The sequence below is a fragment of the Amblyomma mixtum genome, chromosome 3 (assembly GCF_055824585.1).
Source record: "Amblyomma mixtum isolate Tamu chromosome 3, ASM5582458v1, whole genome shotgun sequence".
Classification (NCBI taxonomy): Eukaryota; Metazoa; Arthropoda; class Arachnida; order Ixodida; family Ixodidae; genus Amblyomma; species Amblyomma mixtum.
The window spans coordinates 414,374,524-414,400,075 of NC_143014.1; the positions used below are offsets into that span (position 1 = coordinate 414,374,524).

The 25,552-nt window shown below is 49.8% G+C and overlaps 2 protein-coding genes across 3 annotated transcripts; one reads left to right on the forward strand and one right to left on the reverse strand.

Moving 5' to 3' along the window:
• Positions 1–6,784: 6,784 nt before the first annotated feature.
• LOC149357710 (uncharacterized) lies at positions 6,785–11,259 on the forward strand. Its single transcript, XM_089584862.1, has 3 exons — positions 6,785–7,153; positions 8,449–9,075; positions 9,648–11,259. Exons 1-3 carry the CDS (start codon positions 7,078–7,080, stop codon positions 10,481–10,483), a joined length of 1,539 nt encoding a protein of 512 aa, XP_089440988.1. The 5' UTR covers positions 6,785–7,077; the 3' UTR covers positions 10,484–11,259.
• A 2,739-nt stretch (positions 11,260–13,998) lies between these two features.
• Positions 13,999–21,951, reverse strand: LOC149357711 (uncharacterized). 2 transcript variants are annotated; one of them, XM_089584864.1, is made up of 15 exons: positions 21,439–21,951; positions 21,326–21,379; positions 21,154–21,267; positions 21,001–21,054; positions 20,388–20,450; positions 20,175–20,240; positions 19,989–20,051; positions 19,776–19,841; positions 19,587–19,649; positions 19,372–19,437; positions 18,440–18,511; positions 17,589–17,642; positions 16,560–17,304; positions 16,450–16,502; positions 13,999–16,334 (listed from the first exon to the last, which is right to left on the reverse strand). In XM_089584864.1, the coding sequence occupies exons 1-15, from the start codon at positions 21,754–21,756 to the stop codon at positions 16,320–16,322; spliced, it is 1,866 nt and encodes a 621-aa protein (XP_089440990.1). In that variant the 5' UTR covers positions 21,757–21,951; the 3' UTR covers positions 13,999–16,319. The 2 variants fall into 2 exon arrangements, with proteins under 2 accessions (XP_089440990.1, XP_089440989.1); XM_089584863.1 differs by having other exon boundaries at positions 13,999–16,502.
• Between the last annotated feature and the right edge of the window lie 3,601 nt (positions 21,952–25,552).

The window sequence follows — 25,552 nt, forward strand, 5'->3', positions numbered from 1 at the left end:
ACAGGAAATAAGATTTCGAGCCAGCACAGCAGTAAGGAAGCTAACGCAGGGCACGCCTAGATCCAGACAGCAGAGGCGGAACGAGCTTCTGTCATCCTCCAACATGGCGGATTTCCACTGGTTCTTCTTTTCTCCGATAGATGGCAGCAATTTTGCATAAGGTCTATTCTATCATCTGTTCCTCCCTTTCTCCAACCCAGTGCAGTGCAGCGATCGTGACCCCCAAGAGGAGACAACCAGCAAGCACTGCACGAACCATTCTTCATCAACCAAGAACCACATAACCGAAGGCGACGTCCGTCCAGGGCAGCTTGCGGTTTCGAGGATGCGGTGCGGCGGCTCGGAGACCTGGGAGTTCGCGGCGGCAGCGTTTCCACCGACGAGCGGACTGAAGTTCGTTTTCATACGGCCGCCTTTTAAAGCCCTCGGGCGCTAGCGGGCGAGCACTCGCGGCGCCACAGCGTCGGCGTCGAAAAAACAAAACACGAAAAAGCGCAACAAGAGCACGTAGGCACCTACACTTTGACTCTGCATGGCCGCCATCTTGGAGGAGGAAAAAATAACGCACAACTAAAAAGAAGCCCTAGGCTTCGACTCTCGATTCGGTGACCTTGGAAACGCAAAAAAGTAAAACACAACCAAAAAGCCAGTCACGCACGCCGCAACTTCTTTGCTGCTAACGGTCAGCTCCAGACTTCGGCAGTATCGGGGTCGACCTTGAGCAGCCTCCGCTTTCGCAATGCAAGGGGGTTGTCTAAATAACTGAAAAAAGCGTGCATGCATTCTTGCTCTTCCCGAGACACACACAAAGAAACGCGGACGCATCAGTTTTATACAAACAAAAGCAATTTACAGGCTGCCGCCACTTCTGTGACACGGCCCCGCACTTTCGGAATATTATCCGATAATATTCTAGACCTACAGAAGTCGGCAAGCAGGCCTGTGCACACATATACAGCGCGTGACATAACCGCTTATATAAAACTAGCACACAATTCAAGTCAGTGTGTACACATGCACCATAATACTTGAATAAATTAATAGCGAAAATTAACCGCGCGACAAATCTACAGCCTGCTAAGAAAATCAGCACCGACATTGTCCTTGCCCTTTATATGCTCGACAGTGAACTGATATTCTTGGAGCAGCAAGCTCCAGCGCAGGACTCTGCTGTTTAGCTGTTTGGCTATTTGGATGTAGCTCAGTGGTTGGTGGTCCGTCTGAACTAAGAACGGTACCCCATACAGGTATAGTGGAAAACTTCTGTATTCCCCAAACTATCGCTAAGCACTCCCTCCCGATTGTGCTGTATGCTGCTTCCCTGGGGAGCAATTTTCTGCTCGCGTATGCCACCGGGTGAAGCGTTCCGTCATGCCGCTGCATTAGTACCGCGCCAAGGCTGGTATCAGAGGCATCCGTGTGCTGCACAAACTGTTTGCAGAAGTCTGGCAGCCGTAGTATCGGAGGGCTTGAGACCCGACGCTTCAGCTCTTCGAAGGCTTCCTGATGGGCCGGCATCCACCTTACGACGTTCCTCTCTCCCTTTCTCGTCAGCTGGGTGAGGGGCTCGCTTATTCTTGCGTAGTCGGGTATGAAGTCGCGGTAATACCCCGACAAGCCAAGGAAAGCGCGTACCTGACGCTTTGTTCGTGGAGCGCCGCCTGTATCTTGTCGAGCGTTTTCCCGAGTGGTGCCAGCTCACCTCGGCCAATGCGATGCCCTATGAACTCGATGCTTTCCATCCCGAATTCGCATTTGCTTGGTCGTACTGTAAGGCCGGCCATCTCGATTCTCGCAAACAGCTGCCTCAGCGAAGAAAGATGTTCTTCCCACGTAGCACTGGCAACGAGGACATCATCATAATAGTGCTGCACTCCGGGGATTCCCTCCACCACTCGTTGCATCAATCTTGAAAATACTGCCGTGGCAGTTTTTATGCCGAACGGCATAAAACGGAATTGAAAGAGACCCGATGTCGTTGAAAACGCCGTTTTGGGCTTGGGCTCCTCAGTCAATGGGATTTGCCAATATCCTATGGCAAAGTCTACCTTTGAGAAGTATTTCTTCTCTCCAGCTGCAGCGAAGACCGCGTCCGCTCTGGGCATTGGCTCCGAATCGGCAACCAGGACGTCGTTAAGGCGTCGGAAATCAATGCAAAGCCGGTTCGTGCCGTCTGGTTTCTTCACCAAGAGGACCGGGGAATTGTAGGGTGACTGGGACTTCTCGATTATTCCCAGTCGCTCCATCTGCTGCATCTCTCTTTCTACGGCTTCTCTCGTCGCAAATGGAAGTGGGTATTGTTTTATGTGGACCGGAGTGCGGGTAGTGAGCGCTAACCGGCACTCGGCCCAGTCAGTCTTGCCCGGGACGTCGGAGAAGATGCGAGAGTGTTCTGAAATCACTTCTCGGAGCTGTCTCCGTTGATCCGCCGTCAAATCATTAGAAAGCTTCACATCTCGCTCGGCCTCTGACTGTTCAAACGCCGGAACAGCAATGGCTCCCTCGCTGTCCGATTCGGTGACGCCGCAGATCGCGTGGCACACGCGTTCTATTGGCTGGCTTTCCTGCTCTTCGTACTTTTTAAGCAGGTTGGCGTGAAAAATCTTCCTCCCTCCGGCTGTCTCGATAACGTAGTCGGCCTCTCCTTTCTTCTCCTTAATCTCGAAGGGCCCCTTCCACTGAAGCAGTAGCTTGTTGTTGTCCGTAGGCAGCAAAATCAGGACCTTGTCTCCCGGATCAAACATCCTCTCTCTGGTTTTCCGGTTGTACAGTTTTGCGTAGCGCGCCCCGGCCTTTTCGAGCTCCTCGTGCGCTAGCTTGCACGTGTCTTCCAGCCGATTACGGAGGTCAAAGACGTGCTGGTATGTGGTCTTCGCCTGCTCGTCGAGGTGATGGTTTGTCCGGAGCTCCTTTAAAATGGCCAGGGGTCCCCTCACGTGCCGCCCATACAAAAGCTCGAAGGGTGAAAAGCCCAAACATGCCTGTGGGACTTCCCTGTATGCGAAGAGCAACGGCGCCAGATAGCGGTCCCAGTCTCGCGGTTTTTCGGCAGCACATTCTCTTCAACATCAATTTCAGGGTGCCGTTGAATTTTTCGACCATCCCGTTCGCCATGGGGCGGTACGGCATGGTATGCAGCTGGCGTATGGAGAGAAGTCGGGCCACCTCCTTCATCAAGTCAGAAGTGAAATTGGTGCCCCGGTCGCTTAGGACTTCGTTAGGGACTCCAAATCGAGAAAACATTTCGACCAGTGCCTCAGCGACCCTCTCAGTTTCCACGCTCGGCAGCGCTACGGCCTCTGGGTACCGGGTTGCATAATCCATTAAGTTCAGGATGTACCGGTTGCCATGTTTCGAAGGGGGCTGGACTGGGCCCACAATGTCGATGGCCACTCTTTTGAATGGCGTTTCGATGAGCGGCGTCCTCCCCAGCGGCACCCGGGCGACCCGGCCCTTCGGGATTGTCCTCTGGCAGATGTCACAGGAGGCGACAAATCGCTTCACGTCCGCGGTGATACCCGGCCAGAAAAAATCTTGCAAAATCCGGTCCTTCGTCTTTTGGGCGCCTAAATGTCCGGCCATTATTCCGTCGTGCGCAGTTTTCAGTACCGCCTCTCGATGACACTTCGGAACGGCGAGCTGCCGCACGTTCCGCCCAGTTTTCTCGGTGTAGATTCGGTACAGTACTTACCCTCTTTCTGGAATTCGATTTTGCCTTCCGAATCCCTACACGTCAGTTTCTTGCCAATTTGGGAGAAGCAGTGCTTGAGCGACTGGTCCTCTGCTTGCTCCTCTGCATAACTCTTCCTGGGTGGCTCCACTGCGACGTCGGGGGTTTTAAGCGCTTGGAACTTCTTGTTTTGCTCTCTTGCTTTCGCTCTTGTTACAACCGCTGCAACTTCCTCTTCAGCGACCTCGTTGCTGACCGGTTGTTTAACCAATTCCTTCGGGTCATCTGGAGCTCTGGCGCCTTCTACGTTTCCGAGAATGAAATCATACAGCGGCTCCTCCATGCAGAGCGCCGAGATAATCCCAGAAAAATACGGGGTGTCGATGTGAACCCGTGCCTCAAGCAGCATCTTAGCTGTTCCATCTACTAAGTACACTGGCCTCTTCTCTCCTCTGAGCTGGTCTTCGTTGATGAGCTCTCGTCTCACGATCGCCGCATTGCATCCGGTATCCCGCAGTACCGATATGCTCTTGCCTCCCAACGTTCCAGCCACCACCGGCAGTCCTTCAACGAGGAATTTCGGTCGCGTCATCATGACCGCGTTCACAACGGGAATTTTATCTCCATTTTTGAGCTCCAGGTAGCCATCGCGAATGCTCTCCTCATTAACGTTCTTGGCGGGTGAGTAGACGCACGATGCCTGTGGCCTATCCTTTACCGCTGAGCGGCACGCATCCGCCTTGTGTCCCTTTCGCCCGCACTTGAAACAGGTGACGCTATGACTGTTACTGGTGTGGGTACGGCACTGTGAAGCCTGATGCCCAATGCGGTTGCAAAGGTAACAGCGAGGCGGTGCTCACTGATTCATTTTCTTTCCTTCACTTTCGGGCCTCCCGGCATCGTCTCGGCTGTCTGTCATCGATTTGGAGAGATTCAGGCTTCCTTGCGCTTCTAAAAAGTGGTCAGCTAGGTCCAACATCTCTCCTAGCGATATTGCTGTCCTCTCCTTCAGGTGAATTGCCATGTTGGAATGACAGCCCTGTGGGAACCTTTCCTTAATAAGGAGCTCTCTGAGTTCCTGAAACTCAGTCTTGATGCCTGAAAGCTCGATCCAGCGGTCAAAATAGTGGCTGAGACGCGCTGAGAACTGAGCTGCAGTTTCGCCATCCGCCGGTTTTCTTGTATTGAATTTCTCTCGGAATCCTTCCGCGGTGAACCAAAATCTCTTCAAAAGGGCGGTTTTCACCTTGGTATAATCCGCTGCATCACCCGGCGGCAAACTCTCCGGCCACTTCTGGCTCTTCGCAATGCTTTCAAATCGTCTGATATAAGCATCTAAATCATCTTTCCGGTCGTCAGATGGGATCAGGAGCTTACTTGTGTTCAACTTCAAATCACCTTTGTCCTGGCTCCCTTCTTTCTCTCTAGTCTCTTTCTCTAGTCGTTGACACTCTATTTTTAAACGCATAATCTCTGTCTGACGTTCGTCAGCTGCCTTCGCGGCCGCGCGCTCCGCCTCCGCGGCTGCGTGCTCCTGCTCCGCTCTCTCTCAAGCCTCGTATACATGGAGCCCGACGTTGCGGGTCGGGTCGGGGTGCGCCAGATGTCGGGCTGACCAGCCCGACCCTACCGCGTATGCATGAACCGGTTTTCTGTCGGGCAGAGACCGTCGCTACCCCTAGCGTCGAGCACGCAAACTACACGCATGCTAGAGGAGGAAAGACGCCCAGACGAAAAGTTCCCTTTCCCGCTGCTGCTCTTTCCGGTCGGTTGGTTCGCCCGTTCACGTGCGCGCTGTCTTCGAGGCCGGCAGCGGCTCACTTTGATTTCTAATGGGTGTCTCCGCTGCCGGAAAAAAAAATCTCCCAGCACGGCCGGTCTCGACGCGCGCGCTTTCTCGCTCTCTTCTTACGGCCTGAGCAGGTGCCGAGAAAACAAATCATGGTGAAAACCACTATCCAAAGCCGGGGTTTCTAGTGATTCCGGCGTTTTTTTTTTTGAAAAGGCGGTCAAGTATCTCCCACGATCGAAATTCTCGAAGTCTTGTAACTAATCATTGAACCACATCTAGAAGATTCACCCGTCCTATGCTGCCCGGAATGGGTTGACAGAAGCCACACCAAATGCTTAACACACCTCATTTCTGAGAAGTTTCTCCGAATTTTTCTCGTCAACTACACAAAGAAATTGACAAACCAAAATGACAAGCCGTCTGGTTTCATCCACAAGCCAACGCGAAAGCATTTAAGGCTGTAACTGACATCCCTTGAACTGCGAGCCGCACAACAATGTTGTATAGGTCATTACAAGCAGCGCCTGTTATTGTTTTCAAGTAAAACTCTAGTTTGGGCGAGTTGGTTCATGATGAAATAAAAACTGGTATGGCGCAAGAAACGGGGACACAGAAGGCACACAAAACACAGGACTGACACAAAACACAGGACTGGCGTCAGTCCTGTGTTTTGTGTGCCTTCTGTGTCCCCGTTTCTTGCGCCATACCAGTTTTTATTTCATTGTTTTCAGTCCATCTAAGTATGTGAAACGATATCGGAGTTCCAAAGAGCAAAGGGTCTTTCTGATCTGGTGTGTTTCACGCAGTGAGAACAGATGGCACAGATACTTCGAATGTTTTCAAACGGCAAGTGGTATTATTTTATTCATACATTTCCAAGTATCAACAGAGATTGTGCCAGCCCTGAAGATGAAAATAAATGTTTTCCTAACCGTGGCTTCGCCCTGTAATATCTTGCCTCACTTTTATTCCTGCTAGACGCAAATGATACAGCCCTATTCGCTAATGCTATGCGCCATCATTGCATGCCGACTTCAATGTTTTGAGATCCATCTACTAGTTCCCTGCTTTGCGTGCCGATAGCAGTGGCTGCATAAGATATGGTCGTCAAGTTCTTCTTCAGTACTCGGAGCAGCCGTTCAGCAATATGTGCAAAGTAACCGAACCAGCCCCCGGAGAGTTGCGGCGGTAGATAGCAACTGCCCCTCATGCACAGGCCGTTAAGAAAGAGCGCGCGCGCCGAGTGCTCCGAGTTCCTGCACAGCGCCAGCCAGACCGGAGAGGAGGCAGGAGAGGAGGCGCTAAGCCGATGCGGCAGCGTATAGACCTTTCCAACAAGGCACCTGTGGTTGGCGCCATTTTTAAATCCCTCTACGGAAGGGGCGACGCCTAGCGGCGGCGCCATCTTGGACTGCTTGCGCCCGTGCAGTGCGTTGGTGTTTGCATAGCTTGGTGCTTCTCCTGCTGTTTTCGCTGATGACCTGCGACTGTTTTTGCTAGCAGTTCTATTTTTTTGTTTTGATTTCGTGTTTTCGAAACGTTTCTCGCTCGAAGACACGGGTGTACATTGATTACGTACTGCTTGGGCACCGATTTCACCGTGCGCGATTGCCCGATGGCCTCGACGGATACAGCCACGCTGCCGTCGTGCACGGTGGTACCTCAGCAAACCAAGCTTTTGGATATTGGAGGTAAGACGCCTTTTTGCACTATGTGGGGACTTTCAGCCGCTAACTCTGCGACATTTGCTTGCGCAGAAAGGCCGACGCGATACCCACCCGTCATTTGTATACGCCTTGCGTTACATTACCCGCGGAGCCCGTAGATGCGTTGGCAGCGTTGTTAAATATGTGAAATGGCTTTTAACAGGGTACGATATGTGTACAGAATACAAAGTGACGAGGCGAGGACTGCCGTTGTTACTAAATCGTAGTGGGCTGCCGAGATACGAGACAGCCACATATGAGTTTTCGTTCGGAGTTTGCCCACTTCGGCTGAGTGGGCGCTCCCGTGTGTGTTGTCACCTCGATCTCCGCTGCAGTCGACAAACCATGTAAGTGAACATTTGCGCCCTGAGTTATTCTCCGCTGAACACTGAAGCGAAGGAAAGGGGATCGACGTGGTCGAAATGTACTAAGCACGACATGCAACTAGTCGTACAGAGCACCCTCCCGCTGCTCGATCGAACTGCCGTTAACCCTTCGTCTAACCTTCTTTTTTAACGGCTTTGTCTCACAGCCATAGCAAAATCATTACGGCTGTGCAGCGCCAGCGGCGATAACCAGGCCGGCGCGCTGCCGTGATTGAGGAGAGGCGAAGGATTACGACGCGCTAGAGACCGCTCACTCCAAACTGCGCGAGGAAGCAAGCGACACGGGCAAAATCTTCGCGCGGCGGGGCCGCCTTCGCCTTCGTTCAGAAATTTGCATACGTGAGGAGTTTACTTCCGAGGTTATGAATGCGACTGCACTGCCAGAACGGGCTTCCAGTATCGTAGAACGCACCTCGTGGGTGACTAGCATACTACGATGTACTACAGCTGACATCTATCCATTTTGTAACGTGTTGCGGCTGTCAGCCACAGTCAGAGGCGCGCGCCTGATTGTTAGCGGGGTCTGTAACGCTCGTGGTATGCATGCACTGAGTATGCTTGGTACTTATCGCCAAATACGGCTTGCTTTTTTATTTTTTCTGCCATTAGACCAAAAGAAGTAATGCCAGGAGTACAAATGTAGATTGTGTGCACAAGCGTAGAATTTTTGTATTGGCAAATGAAGTATGAAATCGCTAGGCAAGGGCATTCATACTGTGGTAATAAACCAGCAGCATTATTCTGTAAATGGATGCACCATTGCAAAAGTAGCAGTGCAAGATTTATGAGGTTTGATCAACTTTTGTAACGTTACTCGCTAGAATTTTGTGGCCAGGTGTACTCAAAAAGCCATAGGCATTAATTATTTATTTTTTTTCCATATCTTACTTTCAGACAACTGCACATATGAACATCCCGAAGGCATTACAGCCTGGATAGACGACACCCGGGAATGGCCCTCCATCTCCAGCCCAGATATTGTGTTTTTCCTGCTTAACTCCAAAGCCTGTGACCTGCAGGCAATGAGGAATTACAGGTCACTGGAGTCCTACAATTATGTGCAAAGTGGCTTTGTAGGAAAAGTATTAATCCACAAAATCTCTGCTGATTTTTGCTATATCAAGGCAGCAGTGTGCCCATCGCAGTCAGTAAATGCTGCTCCAAGGAATGCCTGGGCATGTGTCAAACGCATGGGAGAAGTTGTCACTGCAGGGTGCTCCTGTATGGCTGGCAACGGCAAAACATGCAGCCATGTAGGTGCCCTACTTTGGAAAGTGCAGATTGCTGTTTCCCAAGGGCTGACAGGCACTTCATGCACAGACAAAGCTGCGCTCTGGAATAGTGGCACTAAGCGCAATGTGGAGCCTGCCATGCTTGAGGACATTCAGTTTAAGCTGCACAACGGAACTGTGGATGGTTCTCCGAGAAAACGCCCCAAGCCACGGTTTCTACCGATGACGCAGGAGGAGATTCAAAAAATGCACGAAGAACCACCATACGCTGATCTTTTCACCCTCCCAGGTGCGTCAGAAAATCTCTTAATCTTTAATTATGTTCATGAAAGAAAACAAGAAAAATATTTGCATCCTCAGTTTTTTCCATGCATCAGTATGACAGAAAGGTTGAAATGGTGTTTACTTCAGATTATTGTAGCGTAACCCGAATGCTTTCAAAATTGGAGCGCTACTGGATCTAGCCCTTTTTTCTGCTAGTTTTCAGACCAAAGCTGGCACTCATTGCTATTACTGTCACTAGCATTTAGTTTACTGAAACACCGATAATGCAGTGCCAGCTGCCATAGATTTGGATATGTGGCTTTCCCTTTGTATCTGGCAGTTTTTAGAAAGAAAAAAAATCTCCTTAAGTGTCCTAGCCTGTTTTGCAAGAGGCCCTACAGTCTTCTTATTCTTCATAGAGATTTCTCTTCACAACATCAGTCTACGCTTGGTTGTTTCCACTGCACCAACCACAGCATATCTTTTCCTCCGATATCCGCCATATCAGTGGCAGCCAAAGTGGCATCTAGTGGCCGGAGCAGCGGGAAACCAGGGGCTTGCTCAAATGACATTGCCAATGTTATTGTTTTTATGCAGGCACAATACTCTACGAGTCTCTCCATGCACCGGAGAGGCAACTGAGGACTCCACCTGTGCCTGCCAAAACAACCACTCATGGGGACCACTCCGACAACAGCTGCATGCAGTGCAAACTTTTTTACGATGAGTATGTGGCCCTGTCGCCTCTCGCAGCCAGTGCTCTGGAGCTTGAGACAGTAAGCCAAGCAACCCCACTGTGGCACTTCTCACGCAAGCTGCGTTTGACCGCCTCAAACGTGAGCAAAATACCAAAAAAAGACTCAACAAGTTGCGAGAAAGCAGCTGGCAGGATGCTGCACCCAACATTCATGGGGAATGCTGCTACAAAGCACGGAAAAAAGATGGAACCAGTCGCTTTCAAACAGTTTGTTACAAAAACACAGTTCCATGTCAAGAAAACAGGAACAGTCGTAAATACTGACTACCCATGGCTCTCTGCTTCACCTGATGGAGTAATTGAAGGAGAAAATGCCATAGTCGAAATTAAGTGCCCGTATGTGCTTGATTGCATGCCACTTATTAATGGTGGCAAATATGATGTCCGGAGGGACAAAGAAGGCTTGCTTTTGCTGGCAGAAAATGGCCCAAATGGCTATTATAGTCAAGTACAGATACAGATGCTGTGCACAAAAACTGAGAAATGCTTCTTTTATGTTTGGAGCGCGCAAAGTGATGTTATTGTTTTTGTGCCTTTCGATGCGGGATACATTGAGACCAATTTCCCACGCCTGAAGAAATTCTACTTTTCTGAGTTACTTCCCCGTCTTTCGGACCTCAATGTTCGCGACGAATTAGATACAGTTGAGAGGTATAGCCAAATTTGCTTAATGTGAAACATTCTGTTGCATATATTCTGACAATAACAAAACAAGGCTCCCATAAAAAGTGTGTAGGTCCAGATCATGACGAAGAAATTACTGCTAGATGAGAGCAGATTTGACAGCCAATTTCAAATTTTGAGTAGCAGCGTACGAAATCTATCGGATAGGTTTGGTTTATGGGGGTTTAACGTCCTAAAGCAACTCGGGCTATGAGGGACGCTGTAGTGGAGGGCTCCGGAAATTTCGACCACCTGAGGTTCTTTAACGTGCAGTGACATCGCTGAAGCCTTCTGTTGCGGTACGGCTACTGTGTTCAACTTCGTTGCCCTCATGTAATCAAAATGTCAGAAGTGAGTGTGGTAAGGAGCACTGGCATTGCATCAACCAAAGCAGTAATAAAAATTTACTGGTTTCACATGTAGCAAGGGGCAAATTTAATGACAGCTCTCCATGAGGGGATTCCTGCTTGCAGCATGCTTTCAAAAAGTTTGAGGGGATGCTTTCATACAAAGCATGTCAAGTGTTGCAGGCCTCACTCCAATGTACAGATTTGTCAGGGAGAATGAGAGTATTCCCGAAAAAGGCAGACAACAGCATGCTCACAAGATACATTTGCTGAACTGTTGTTCAAGTCTGGCTCTAGGACCAAAGATCTGTTGTGGCTAGCATAAATATTGCATGCAATAGGTATTCCACAAGTTATGAAATTAATAATAAATCTGACGTAGAGAGAAAGGGAACACGCGTCTTTATTAAAATGCAAACGGCACCCAGTCCAATACCGCGGATCTCAGTGTGGATCTCAGTAGGCGCAGTCGGGTCAAAGTGGCACAGGATGGGAGGCGAAACCAAAAGGCGGCGCAAGGTGTCGAAGGCGTCATCGCAAGCAGGTGTCCAAGCGGAGAGGTTGGAGCTGCCTGCGAGTAGCTGGGTCAGAGGAGCGATGATCGTGGCGAAATTCAAGATGAAGCGACGGAAGTAAGAGCAAAGGCCAACGAAGCTACGGAGCTGCTTCAGTAAGGTGGGCTTCGGAAATTCGGCAACGGCACGAAGTTTGGCGGGGTCCGGAAGAATGCCGTCTTTAGAGACTACATGTCCTAAAATGGTGAGTTGTCGGGCAGCAAAGCGGCACTTTTTCAAATTTATCTGGAGCCCAGCGTCAGTAAGACAAGTCAGAACGCGCTCGAGGCGGATGAGATGAGAAGAAAAGTCCGCAGAAAAGACGACGATGTCATCGAGATAGCAAAGACAACTCTCCCACTTGAGTCCACTAAGGATAGTGTCCATCAGGCGTTCGAAAGTTGCCGGGGCGTTGCAAAGGCCAAACGGCATGACGTTGAACTCATATAAGCCGTCAGGTGTTATGAAGGCAGTTTTTGAGCAATCAGCGTCAGCCATGGGCACCTGCCAGTAGCCTGACCTCAAATCCAGCGAGGAGAAATACTCAGCTCCCTGCAAGCAGTCCAGGGCGTCATCGATTCGTGGCAGAGGATAGACGTCCTTGCGTGTGATGTTGTTGAGCCGGCGGTAATCAACACAGAACCTGATGGAACCATCTTTCTTTTTTACCGACACAACAGGAGACGCCCAGGGACTGTGGGAGGGCTGTATGACACCCCGACGGAGCATGTCGTCCACGTGATCAGAAATGACGCGGCGCTCAGAAGCCGAGACACGATAGGGGCGCTGGCGAAGAGGGGCGTGTGTACCGGTGTCGATGGTGTGCGCAACGACAGACGTACGGCCCAAGGCAGTCTGAGGAAGATCGAAAGAAGAACTGAAGCACTGGAGGAGGGCGACGAGTTGATCACGTAGTGCGGGTGGAAGGTCGGCGTCAATGGCACGGTGGAATACGTCGGAGGGCGGTGGATCATTCTTAACATCACAAGAGCTGAGCACATCGACATCGAAGGAAGCGGTGGTATCAAGAATAGGGTAGGGAAGGCAGGAATCAAGTTCTTCAATACGCCCGAGGCATTCACCTCGGAGCACTGCTGACGGGCACGAAGATGGGTTCGAGACGTAAATTGCACTTTGTCCATGGTCGATCGTCAGAACAGCAAAGGGAAGTAGGAGGCAGGGATGGCGGGAAGTGGTTTCGGAAGGCGTGAAGAAAACAGTTGAATGAGGGACGCCGACACAGGAGAGCGGCACGAGGGCAGCAGAAAACGGAGGAATGTCGGTATCAGTCGCGACCACAAGTTTGGCAGACTGCGTAGGCACGTCGCAAAAGGGAGCGTCGCACAGCGGAGAAAAGGCGATTTCAGCTCGAGCACAGTCAATAACGGCACGATGAGTCAAAAGGAAGTCACATCCCAGGATGATGTCGTGTGAGCAGTGAGACAGCACAATAAACTCGATGGTGTACAAAACATCTTGAATGAGGACACGGGCCGTACATGTGGCTGAGGGATGAATGCGCTGTGATGAGGCGGTGCGAAGCGAAAAGTCAGAAAGTGGGGTAGTCACTTTGCGGAGTCGGCGGCAGAGAGCTTCACTTATGACAGATACTGCAGCGCCCGGGTCGACGAGGGCGAGAACCTTGGCACCTTGCACGAACACTACGATTACATTAGCGGGACGACACGGAGGACTTGAGGAGTTCGAAACAAGCGCAGTTCTTGCCCCCGGAACTGCGGCTGTTAGTTTCCCTCAAGCGCGGAGCTAGAACGTCGCAGCATCGGAGAAGGGGAACGGCGTCGAGGGGAAGGCGATCGGCGAGTGGTGTAAATTTGGCGATCAGGGGAAACAAAGGGGGGACCAGGTGGCCTTCTCGGCGAGGATAGTTCGGCATCGTACGGGTAGGAGCGCAGATCAGGTCGAGAAGGCGGAAGGCGCTGGCGGCAAAGCCGCGCGACATGGCCGGGCAGACCACAGGCGTAACAGATGGGTCGGTTGTCCGCAGTACGCCAGGGATTGGTAGGATGTGGGCGAACCCTTGAGAACGGAGCTTGAGACGGGGGCTCAGACGGCGGCGGAGGACGGAAAGAAGGGGCGGCCTGGTAGCAATCGGGTGCCGGCGTATGTCGTGGCCTGGCCACCGCTTGGGCGTACGTCAGGGGTGCTGTCACAGGCGCGGGCACAGGGCTGGACGGTAGCAGATCAGCGACTTGGTCTTGCACGACACGGCGAATGGTAGGGGCCAAAGACGGGGTCGAGTCAGGAACTTGGCGGGCGGGGTCTTGAAAATGGGATATGAGGGACAGCTGGCGAGCGACCTCTTCACGAACGAAGGCTTTGATTTGGTTTAGAAGAGGGGAGTCCTCAGGAGTAGTACCGCCCAGGGCCAGTGTGGAGAGGGCTTCGTCGCAGACACCGGCACGCCGTGTAGAAGCGTGCTGCTTGCGGAGCTCGTCGTAGCTCTGGGAAAGCTTAATAACCTCACTGACGGTGGTGGGATTTTTCGCGAGGAGCATCTGAAATGCGTCGTCAGCGATGCCTTTGAGGATATGGTGGATCTTGTCCGCTTCTGCATGGCGGCGTTGACACGTTTGCAGAGGTCAACGATGTCCTCAATGTAACTTGTGAAGGTCTCGTCGGTGTGTTGAGCGCGGTCCCGTAAGCGCTGTTCAGCACGGAGCTTGCGCACCGCAGGGCGGCCGAACACTTCCGCAAAGCTCTTCTTAAATATGGGCCAAGTGGGTAGGTCCGCCTCATGGTTTCGAAACCAGAGGTTCGCCACGTCCGTGAGATAAAAGATGACGTTACTCAGCTTGATAGTGTCATCCCACTTGTTATAGCTGCTCACTCGCTCATACGATGACAACCAGTCGTCAACATCTTGGTCGGCAGTCCCACTGAAGCGGGCAGGGTCACGCTGCCGGATGGCGCCAGAACAAATGACGGTGGTTGAACTGGCCGCTGGTGTTGGGGCAGTCTCATCTGGCATGGTTGACACAGGCGGCAGCGTACGGCTCCGGAGTTCCAGGTTGGTAGGGGACATACCCCGCACCTGCACCAATTGTAGGGGTGCGTTTATAAGGCGTCCTCAAGAGACCGAACCGCCGTGCAGGATCTGGCAGCGTAGACGGGCGTAGCCAGCACCAAGGGAGCGGGGCAACTTCGTCGTCGTCAGGCGCAGCGTAGTGTCGGCGCATAACTTCGTCGTTGTCAGGCGCAGCGCAGTGTCGGCGCATGGCGGTAGCGGAACCTGTCACAGTTGGCACACTACACTAGTCAGGCATGCCAGCGCCTCCTTTATTTTTACAATGCCTGCTGAGTATGCTCAATTCAAGCGTCCAAGGCTCTCTCCTATCCTCCTTTCCTACTCTCCCCAATCGGCTAGCCTTCGCGCCTGCTGTGCTCCTGTGAGGGAGAGTACCATCTGGGTGGCGCCAGACGACGGAAAGCGGACGAAAACAATTTTCTAAGCGTTCTCTCTTCCTTCGTGAGGCGGCGCTCTGCATCTCGCATGACCATCAGGCTGCCTGTCAGGTATGGACGCGTCATTGAGCACGCTGTTCGTGGCGCTGGTCATCGTGGAGCGCATGTTTCGAAAGGAGTCAGAGTGTGCGGCGCAGCGGCCTTGGCATTGCTACGAAAGGCTGTGGTGGCTTGGTCGAATCATGTCGGTCTTTAAGCTAAGCTACAGCACTGAAACATACCGATAGAGGCACTGAAACTGCTTGACGAAAATATGAAATCAGATGGTAAATGTATTTAGCAATAAGTTACGCTAGTTTGGCTCTGGATTCAATCATGTTCTGTAAGGAAAATGGGAGAATGAAATGAAGACATGGTAAATCTTCCCGAGAAGGCATTTTTCGAAACTACCAGGTAGCAATAGCTTTCAAGTCGTAGCTGTAGTTTTGTGAGGATAAGCAGTCATAATTACGACAACTAGATAAAGAGTATTCTCTATCCTTGGCAGCCTGCAGCTACGATTGTTTTGAGAAGCGAAAAATGAACTTCAATAGGAAATACCCGGCGTATATTTTATATACTATTACTTTAAATTGCTGGAAATATATGTGAATAAATGCACGTAAACGACCCCTTCTTTTGTACTGTCTGTGCAGCGAAGTTCCTCAGCTTCACATCAACAAGCATAAAATCTCCCACACTTCACAAAAAAACTAAAAGCAGCAGCCGTACTGAACATAATTAACCGGTGCCATTTTACTGCTGCTACGAGGACACCTCGTCAGCGTCGAAGACAACACCATTTACCCACGCAAAACAGTTTTCGTTAACCATAGTGCCACGAAACGAACGAACCTTAAAACTTATAACACTCTACTCGTCTGGTAAGGAAGAGCAATAAGTGGTGCAAACACCTCAAACAGCGCATCAAGTATGCCAGCTGCCATCCGCGAGTGATAAGCGGAGCGAACGCCGCAGTCAACCTCTGCAAACGGCAAGCAAAGTCGCCGCTCCCTCCAGCCGATTGTCGTTGGAAAAAGCGTCGCGCCGCGGTTTCAGCGAGAGCTACACAAGAAGGGGTAGGAAGCAAGAATCTGACAGACGCTAGGAGTAGGAGTAGGACAGCGCTATCACCACCTCGCGCCCATATGCAAGCATGACGCAAGCAGTGCTACCATCTGGCTAGCACCGCACCGCGGCAACTATCGGAAGTGAGGTGTACCGACGGCTCCCATTGCAAAGCAGGCGATGCGGCTGGCATTGTAAAAATAGAGGAGGCGCAGGGCATGCTTATGTCATATTCATCTAGTGTGGGATGACTGGGAGGCCCTTTTTGGCGTCAGTGCAGGAAGGAGCTCGTTCAGAGGCTCCTCAGAAGGGTTGAGTGCCCACCAGAGCTCCAACGTTGCATCTGCTCGAGTGGGTCCTGCTTCAAGGAACACCTCTGCCTAGAGGGCTTCATTTTGGGGCTTTATGAGGTGTCCTTTCATATTGCAGAGCCCTGCACACACAAAAATTATGTCACTGATCATCTTCTTCGAGGTGATGGGGAGGGCTTGCTTCAGCATCCGGTATGTTTTTATGCGGTTAATTGCACGTTCGACATGGATACGCACAGAGGCAATGCGTCGTGACTTGGTGACTTCCTTTTCTGTCAGCTGCTTCCGCCCTGCGAAGTCATTTAAAATGTCTGAGTCATACGTTCAAGCAACTTCTGAATGCATACCTTTTGTGAAGACTGGTGTGTTGAGGCGAATCCCCTGAACTTCAAGTTCCTCATCAAGGGTGAACCCTCGGTCCGCCATGATTTCATCTCCGGGCACAAGGTAGTCCCCAATATGGCTGTCCCTTGTTATATATTTGTCCGAAGCACGCCCACCATAAGCTTTTGAGACAAACATAATGCACCCATTAGGAGCTATGGCGACAAGAAACTTGATTGTGTTCCGTGCTTTGTAGCTGCTGTAAGTTTGTGCTCTCGCCCTGAGCTTTTTAGGACGCTGCAGAGAAACTTCAGTGCAGTCCAGTATGCAAGTTGTGTTGCCGTAGCCATTGCTGATAAATGATGCTGGCATGCTGTTCCTGATTGCCTTCCTGGGGAGCCAAATAACTGCCCTCTTCATTATTTGGCTAAGAAGCTGCAACATATATTTAATATAGTTTCCGACACTTGAAACTGACACTTGAAAAATACGTGCTAAGTGGCCGTATAAAAGGCCGAGGCGAAGCCTCATAAGGCACATAAGAAGTTGATCCTCTGATGACAGTAAAGTTGGCTTATTTGTCAGTGCACTAACGACTTTAGTCAGCCTACTGAAAGCTGGAAAAGGTAAACCTGTATAGAAAACAATGTCATCTTTTGATAATGTCTGAAGAAACGAGCTTCTCAGAACCTCATGTGTAGCCATTTGTGCGTATGGGTGGTCTTCATGTGCTCGGTGGTTTGATGGAGCATCACTGCCTGTTGACACCTACAAGAAAACAGAAGCAGTGCATCAAAACAAGAAAAATACATAAGCATCTGCTTTGAATTACAACAACACAGATTTCAGAACACTCGGCAATTCAAATCGGTTTGCAAGTAATCACTCAGCCAAGCCTGTGTATTCCAGAAGTGAAGAAAGCATAATTTCAGTAGAATTTGAGACTCACCTTCCATGCTGAAAATATGCATGCAGCAGGAGCATCATATATGCTCGGTTATTTGTTGCTTATTACCACAACTTTCGTAATCATTTATGTAAAACACACTCACAATTCCTATCCTAGGGCATAGGTCAGAGCTTGTGACAGCTGGTGTTTGCGTTGCCTGAAACAAAACATGCAACTTTCATTAAAAAAGCAACATTCTGAAGTTTGAGAAGCTACTGTAGTAACATACATGGCCAAAACACACAACAGGTGTTATATAATAGCTCGTGCTTATAGACTACTAACATGACAACACAGCCAAAACAGGGCTAGGTTCACATTCCTGTGCCTTGCCAACTTTCCGCAACAGTAGCTTTGGCAAATACAAATAGTTTCATACAAAAATAGTCCAGCTACATGGAATGAACTTCTACATTTAAGACGCTGCCATCGATCAACACTCTTTTAAGATGACGCATGAGAGAGCCTCTTTTAAATCAGTCAGCACAGATGTTACCTCGAGCAATATGCATGTCTCTTTTTCAGTTGTGTGCCCTTGTTTTAGATAATCAAGCTGCAAAGGTGGTACATACTGTTACACCACACTAATGTGTCAAGTACTATTTCGCTCTACTGTGCCTATGGTAGACGGTCAGAAAGCTCATTCAACCCTTAACCAGAGCATCAGTAAGAAGTTGTTTTGCCTAATGTAGCCAGCATGCTCTGTCTCTGTGTGTTAATGCTGCCTGCTAATTTCTGAGCAATGCTATGAACATCAATTATCAATGTGTTGCATGAATAAGCTAATAGCTTGCCTTATGGCCGAATAAGTGATATTCACAGCCTGTGGTGTCTTGAATTTCAAGAGCAGTGAATGTGTTGGCATGTTGTTTTGTGAGCTGCATTCATGTGAAGACAAGTGTACACTGCCATATTCAACACAAATGAGAAGCGTGTGTTCCTGAACCAACTTACCACATCTCTGTAATGGTGGCTGTAGTCTGTGTCATCATCCACGCCAGGATGTGGAGGTGCTACTTGTGTTATCTGAAATAAAGCACCGCCTTGTGGCTGCAGATTGATTAGTGTTTCTTTATGTTTGAATATGGCTACAGACTTGCCCTCTGCGTACACAACTGCACAGCATAGCTTAGTAACAAGAAGTGCGAAACGGCTGCAAAATGTTCAACACAACCAGTGTTCCACTCGCCATGTTGACATGCTACCACGTAGACTGCTGTGAATTCTGGCTAGACAACACAGGTTTTCGCGTAGCCTGGAACAGGACGTCAAGCTCCAAGATTGAATCATCACATAGTTGTTTAAGTTGACCTATGGGTGGCAGTGCCACCTATAATCACTAGTAAAGTAAAAAATAAAGAATGTAAGCTTTGTTTGAACAGCCTTGACTGTGTGTGGTTAGTAAAGAGTGTGGAAATGCTGCAGTGACTCTGCATTCCACTTGCAAAATCTGAAGCCTGCATCTGGTAGTCTCCTTCTGAGGTACCATGTGTAGTAACCTATGCTGCCTGCATGGTTTTAAATGGAATAGTACTTTATTGCAATGTACAGAGGGCAAAACGCATGTCTAGAACACGTTCTGAGCGTTTTTCGGGCTGAGCACGCGATAACTAGCGATAAGATTTGGTTAAAAATAGCCTGGATGTAAACATGTGCAGTGAAACTCATCGAATTTCACCCTCATTTTTTGCCTGCTTGTTCGCAGCGGCTTTGGGAGCTGCGGAACACACAGTTTGGTTGTTCTAGGCATGTGTTTTGCCCTCTGTACAAGCTAAAGAGACATTAAACATCACCACAGCTGCAGCATTTTGTCAAAAAAACAGGCATGTACCACTTATTCTAATGGGGAAAATTGTTAGGAAGCTGTACTGCAACGGTTTACTTACTGCATCTGCATGCGGCATAGAAGAGCTTGCCTCACTCCTGAAGTTGCCGGAGACTTTCACCAATGTCTGTTTTGCCCAAAATAAAAAGTTTCACATTATGACCAATAATATATAGGACACATATGTGGCACGCTCATAATGCAAGTCAGTGCAAGTGCAGCACTGAAACCATTGCAAAAAAGTCTGCAAGCAAGTCCCGCCACCTGGTTACTCACCGTTTCGCTGACCTGCAGCTCCGGTGCTGGCTGGGCACAAACAGTGATATTGGCCTCCGATTCCTGCAAGGAGAGATCAATATAAATAACAATGTCTGCTGAGCATTAACACAGAAAACCTGGGTTCAATCACAGTTGAAAACATCAGTGCTGTGGACAGTATAATAGTGCAACAGTTGCCATTCTTACTGCATTTTGAAGCTGTGCAGAAGAGCTTGTCTCACTGCCAATGCTGTCAGAGACCTCCACCACTGTCTGTTTTGTTCAAAATAAAAGTTTGACATTATCACCACAAATATATAGCACACAAATATGGCATACACGTAGGACAAGTCAATGCAAGTGCACTACTGAAACCATTCCAAAAGGTTTGAAAGTCAGTCCCGACACCTGGTTACTCACCGTTTCGTTGACCTGCAGCTCCGGTGCTGGATGGGCACAAACAGTGATATTGGCCTCCGATTCCTGCAAGGAGAGATCAATATAAATAGCAATGTCTGCTGAGCATTAACACAGAAAACCTGGGTTCAATCACAGTTGAAAAAATCAGTGCCGTGGAAAGTATAGTGCAACAGTTGCCATTCTTACTGCATTTTGAAGCTGTGCAGAAGAGCTTGTCTCACTGCCAATGCTGTCAGAGACCTCCACCACTGTCTGTTTTGTTCAAAATAAAAGTTTGACATTATCACCACAAATATATAGCACACAAATATGGCATACACGTAGGACAAGTCAATGCAAGTGCACTACTGAAACCATTCCAAAAGGTTTGAAAGTCAGTCCCGACACCTGGTTACTCACCGTTTCGCTGACCTGCAGCTCCGGTGCTGGATGGGCTGGAACCGTGATTTCGTCCTTTGATGCCTGCGAGGAGATCGAGCTGAACTAAGTTCCTTAAAATAGACAGCAATGTTTGCAAGTAAAATCTCTGTAGTTCGTTTAGAGTTTTAAAGAAACAGTGCCACTGACCATATGAGGATATGAGTAGAGGTAATTACATTTCACATTCATTCTTTAAAAAGCCTCCTGTTTGGGTTATTGCATGAGAACAAAGCCGATTGCATGGGTAAAACAGAATAGGTGTAAACATTTTTGTGGCAAATATGCGCGATATGCAATTTTAAAAAAGTGGATAGACAGGTGATAGCGCCGATTTAATTTGGAAGGCCGTTCCAGTCCGAAGCCAGGCGGGAATAGGATCGTGTTGCAAAGTACACTGTAAAGACCCGGACATTTGTTAAAGAAAGGCCTCGCCATTCTACTGTTACATTGCTGCCACATTAGGCAAATGGTCATCGAAGTTCCGACCCGATGCACACACGGGTGCAAGCCTCCACTGGCACTGAACGCCGCGCGTCAGTTCTGTTTCACTCCTCAACATAACTTGCTCTAGGACAACAAAAATAACACTTACCATTAGTAGGGCGGCATCGCAGAGCATTTTCAACGAGTTTGAGTCCATTCCAGGCTGCAAGTGTGTGGTAATGATCTGTCAATTCACAGGACTACGGCGACCTTTGGTACAAAAAAAAAAAATGAACAAAGTGCAAGATATGGAGGCTTTTACCGTTTGCGGTGGTTCTTGTCTCGGCGAACCGTTCGCCGATATCAGCGCGGCTGATCGGGGAGGAGTGATCGGGGAGACTGATCGGGGAGGTCCCGCAAAGATATTCTTCGCTCGCTGAAAACAAAAGCATTCTGTTACCACTGCCGCGCTACAACGACGCGTCTTAACAAACCTTTTTGGGCACAACCGGATCATGTTTAATTATCCGTCGTCTCCCTTTCACAACCTGCAAGATATTGGTAGCGCTCAGCGAATTGTTATTGCACTACTCGTTGCACGTCTTACCTTCCTTTGGTAGCCAAGGCGAAGCATGGGTTCCGGATTTTGCTCCGTTCTCTTCCCATCAACAAAATGCAGAGAACATATCCGGGAAGACTCTGAAGGACTGAAGTCTTTCCGGTTGACAGCATTTACCCAACGCTGCCTCAGGTCAGGGTCCGCGGGAAATCGGTGCAACAAAAACATGTTGCACCCGCAGTTTTCTTGAAGAAGAGCGTGAGTTCTGCAGTGCACTTTTCTCGCCGCATTTCTTTTTTTTTGATTGCTGGTGCATCCGTAAACAGCACAGTGCTGTCCGGAAGAAATTTTGTAGCTTTCAGACATCGTAGGAAGCTGCTATGACCGCGGGAAAAGAACACGCACACACACGCCTGCAGCAGTTACACGAGACGAAGCAGTCCAGAGCCAACGGGCAACACTGGGATGCGCGTTACTCTCGATACCAGTGAGCTGCTGCTGGCCTTCTGATCCCTGGTTTGAGGCTTGTTTTGGAAGATGGCGCTCACCACGATAGAAAGGTGTATACATGCTCCTTCCAGCCGGGTCGGGCAGAGCCAACCCACCCCCTGCAGTCGGGCTGGCCCAGCTCGACTCGACGGTCCCTTTGCTCGACCCCCTAGCGTATACATGAGCCCGACAACCGGTTCTCGGCCCGACAGCCTGCTTAACCCGACTTTTGTCGGGCTCATGTAAACGCCCAGTCAGGCAAACGCCCGCTCTTCGCGCTGCTTATCTTCGACCCATTTTCGCTCTTCGCGCAGCTTATCTTCGACCCATTTTCTGAGCTCAGTGCTTGTTAGCCCCAACTGGCTACCCATAGCTATCAACCTTTCCAAATCCATTCTTCTATCTCCAAGCCCACTTTCAGTAACACAGCTACAAGCTCAGCACAAAGCAAATCCTGTTGATACACGACACCTCTCTAAAGTCGGCACAGTTCAACACCTCAACAAGTCTCCCTCTCAGTTCACCACGTTCTCTTCGCATCAAACGTCCTGTTGCGGACGCCAGTTAATTGTCACGGGTTCGGTGACTAGGAGACATCATCACCGAGTCCGGACAATGAGGGGGTGGCCGTTTGATGCCCGGCGTAGCCGGTAAGCAAACGTAGTGACTGGTACCCCTGTCAAGCGCACAAGTTAAGTGCACTTACGGGGAGTGCACTTCGGTATCCGGAGTGACACTGTGGGCTACGCGGTGCTAAATGGGAAAGCAAAGTGCACTCGGAGTAAAAAAAAGCGTCAGAAAATGAGCGGAATTTCTGAAGAGGTCGGCGGAAAAGAAAAAGGACTCATAATAATTGATTGCTTAACGTGATAGCGCAAATAAAAAAAAAGTTCAACAGTTTTTAACGATGAAAAAAAATATAAATAGAAGAAAAGCCAAGACTATCCAGAATTGCGGCAACAAACAAGATGGTGTCGCGTAGTAATGTTGCGTCTGATCACGTTTCCTTGTTTATTGCTTCGTTTGAAGCTGTAACGAACGAATTTTTTTTTCTGAAAACAGTGTTGCAGCATGTAAAATAAAGTTGTAAGTACTTTTTATGCACTATACATGTTTTGCCTTTGAAGTCGCTGGTGGCAAGGCTACGCACTCAGCCCTCAAAGTGTGGTCCGTGAACGCACTCCTAGCGGAATGCACTCTTCCGCGAGTGACACTCCACTTCCGTCGTTTAGATGTGGCGAAGTGTACTTACCGCGAGTGACACTCTCCGTAAGTGTACTTAACTTGCCCGCTTGACAGGGGTATGAGACCGAGGCGTGTTAAGAGGTAACAACAACAAAACAAAGTTTATAGCTTCGATTGAACAATGCGGCAGCTTTCACAGACACGTAATTTACATTCTACAAAACAATCGCGGAAAGCACATAGCAGTAAACACACTGAATTAAGTTATACATTGAATATTTCTACACAGGTCAGAACACAAGTGAGAGGTCAATTAGATACAGTCGGTCAAAAGTCAGAAGGTGAACAAACATGCAGTCAACCGGGAAGCGCGGCTGCAGTCCATCCACAAACGCGCAGTCAATGCGGCCCCCGAAGGCGACGTCCGTCCAGGGCAGCTTGCGGTTTCGAGGATGCGGTGCGGGGGCTCGGAGACCCGGGAATTCGCGGCGGCAGCGTTTCCACCGACGAGCGGACTGAAGTTCGTTTCCATACCGCCCCCTTTTGAAGCCCTCGGGCGCTAGCGGGCGAGCACTCGCGGCGCCACAGCGTCGGCGTCGAAAAAACAAAACACCAAAAAGCGCAACCAGAGCACGTAGGCACCTACACTGACTCTGCATGGCCGCCATCTTGGAGGAGGAAAACATTAACGCACAACTAAAAAGAAGCCCTAGGCTTCGACTCTCGATTCGGTGACCTTGGAAACGCAAAAAAGTAAAACACAACCAAAAAGCCAGTCACGCACGCCGCAACTTCTTTCCTGCTAATGGTCAGCTCCAGACTTCGGCAGTATCGGGGTCGACCTTCAGCAGCCTCCGCTTTCGCAATGCAAGGGGGTTGTCTAATAACTGAAAAAAGCGTGCATGCATTCTTGCTCTTCCCGAGACACATACAAAGAAACGCGGACGCATCAGTTTTATACAAACAAAACTAATTTACAGGCTGCCGCCACTTCTGTGACAGTCATGTATCTCTGACGGAGCCCAATAAAGGGAAGTATTTTTCCACGCTTGCCGGGGCCAGACGTTGGGTCTCGTCTCTCCACCGAGCATGGGATGCACGGTGTCGGTTCGCGTCAAAGGAACGGCACCCAAGCGGCGCCGCGACTACAACAGAAAGGGTGTGGTTGTGTACCATAGGGTGCCTTGATGCGCGCGCGCTAGGGTACCTTAACCATATGGGCTAGTTCTGAAACCGCGAAGGCACACTTCGGAGAGAGAAAAAAAAAAAAAGACTATATTGCCGAAATGAGTACATGAAATCATGCTCCTTACAGGATGGCCAACAACTGTGCTCGGAGTCGACGCTTGGAAGCCGTCTTGCTCCTTTTCATCTTGCCGTCGGCGCCAGCCTTGTCCGCTCAGGTCGTCTAGCGCCGGAGCCCATCTCGTATTCGCAGCGGACGTGCCATGTGTGGCAGTGTGGCGTCTATGCGGAGTCTCGCTTTTGTTCCCTCCATGGAAGGCGTTAGAGGCCACTTCGCGTTAGAGGCCACTTCTCACCAGGCTGCAATTCCGTGACGCGGGGGGAGAAGACAGCCGAGCGATGTGTTTGTATCTGGCTTTTTTCTCCGTCTTCCTTCACAGGTGTATCGCTCCGGCAGAACCACACCAGTGCGCTAAGCTAAGCAACGTCGAGGGAAGTGCGACCTGCCAGGCTCTCTTCAAAGCATCCTCGACCGTGGAGTCGGCTGGACACGTGGAGAAGAGCACCGTGACGTCGAAGGAAACAGTAAGACCTCCTGCGTTTATGCCCTTGCGGCGTTATCTGTCATAAAGCGTGAGAGTTACCAACGTGCTTACGCTATCAAAATAAATCAGGGGGCACTTTGTTTACCTAAAGTGCGGTGAGGCGAAAGCCTTAAGCGTGGTGTTGCTGCTTGTGTCACTGATGTGTGGTTAAGGTGTTGAACTTCGCCTCTGAAAGCGGAACGCGACAGCGTCTTGCAACGCTGCCAGGGAGTCCATAGAACGCCATCGCCCGTTCGGCTCTCTGCCTTGCTCGTCGGTAAATTGGTTTTTGAGGAAAGGAAATGTATCTGTCTCTCATATCTCGGTGGACACCTAAACGTCGTCATAAATGGAAGGGAGGAAGATGGGAATGAACGAAGACACCGTATTCACTAGACGCGCCTTTGTTCATTCCAAACCATTGAGCTGGCATGGCGGAGTGGTAGCGTTCTCGTCTCGCGCACCGGAGACCGGGGTTCGATTCCCGAGCTCGGCCAATTTCCTACTCGGTTTTATTTATTTATCTGGTCCGACTACAAAGGTTAATTAGGCTAATTGGTTAAGTAAGCAATGAACTAAACTCAGTCCCACTTACTTGGAGCATCACTATACGATACCTTTAATTGGTTGCATGGTTACTAGCTTAAGTACAATTGGCCCCGTTTGAAATTCGCGCACTGTGACGTCACGACCGTTTCGACCAATTGAAAAGCGTGACA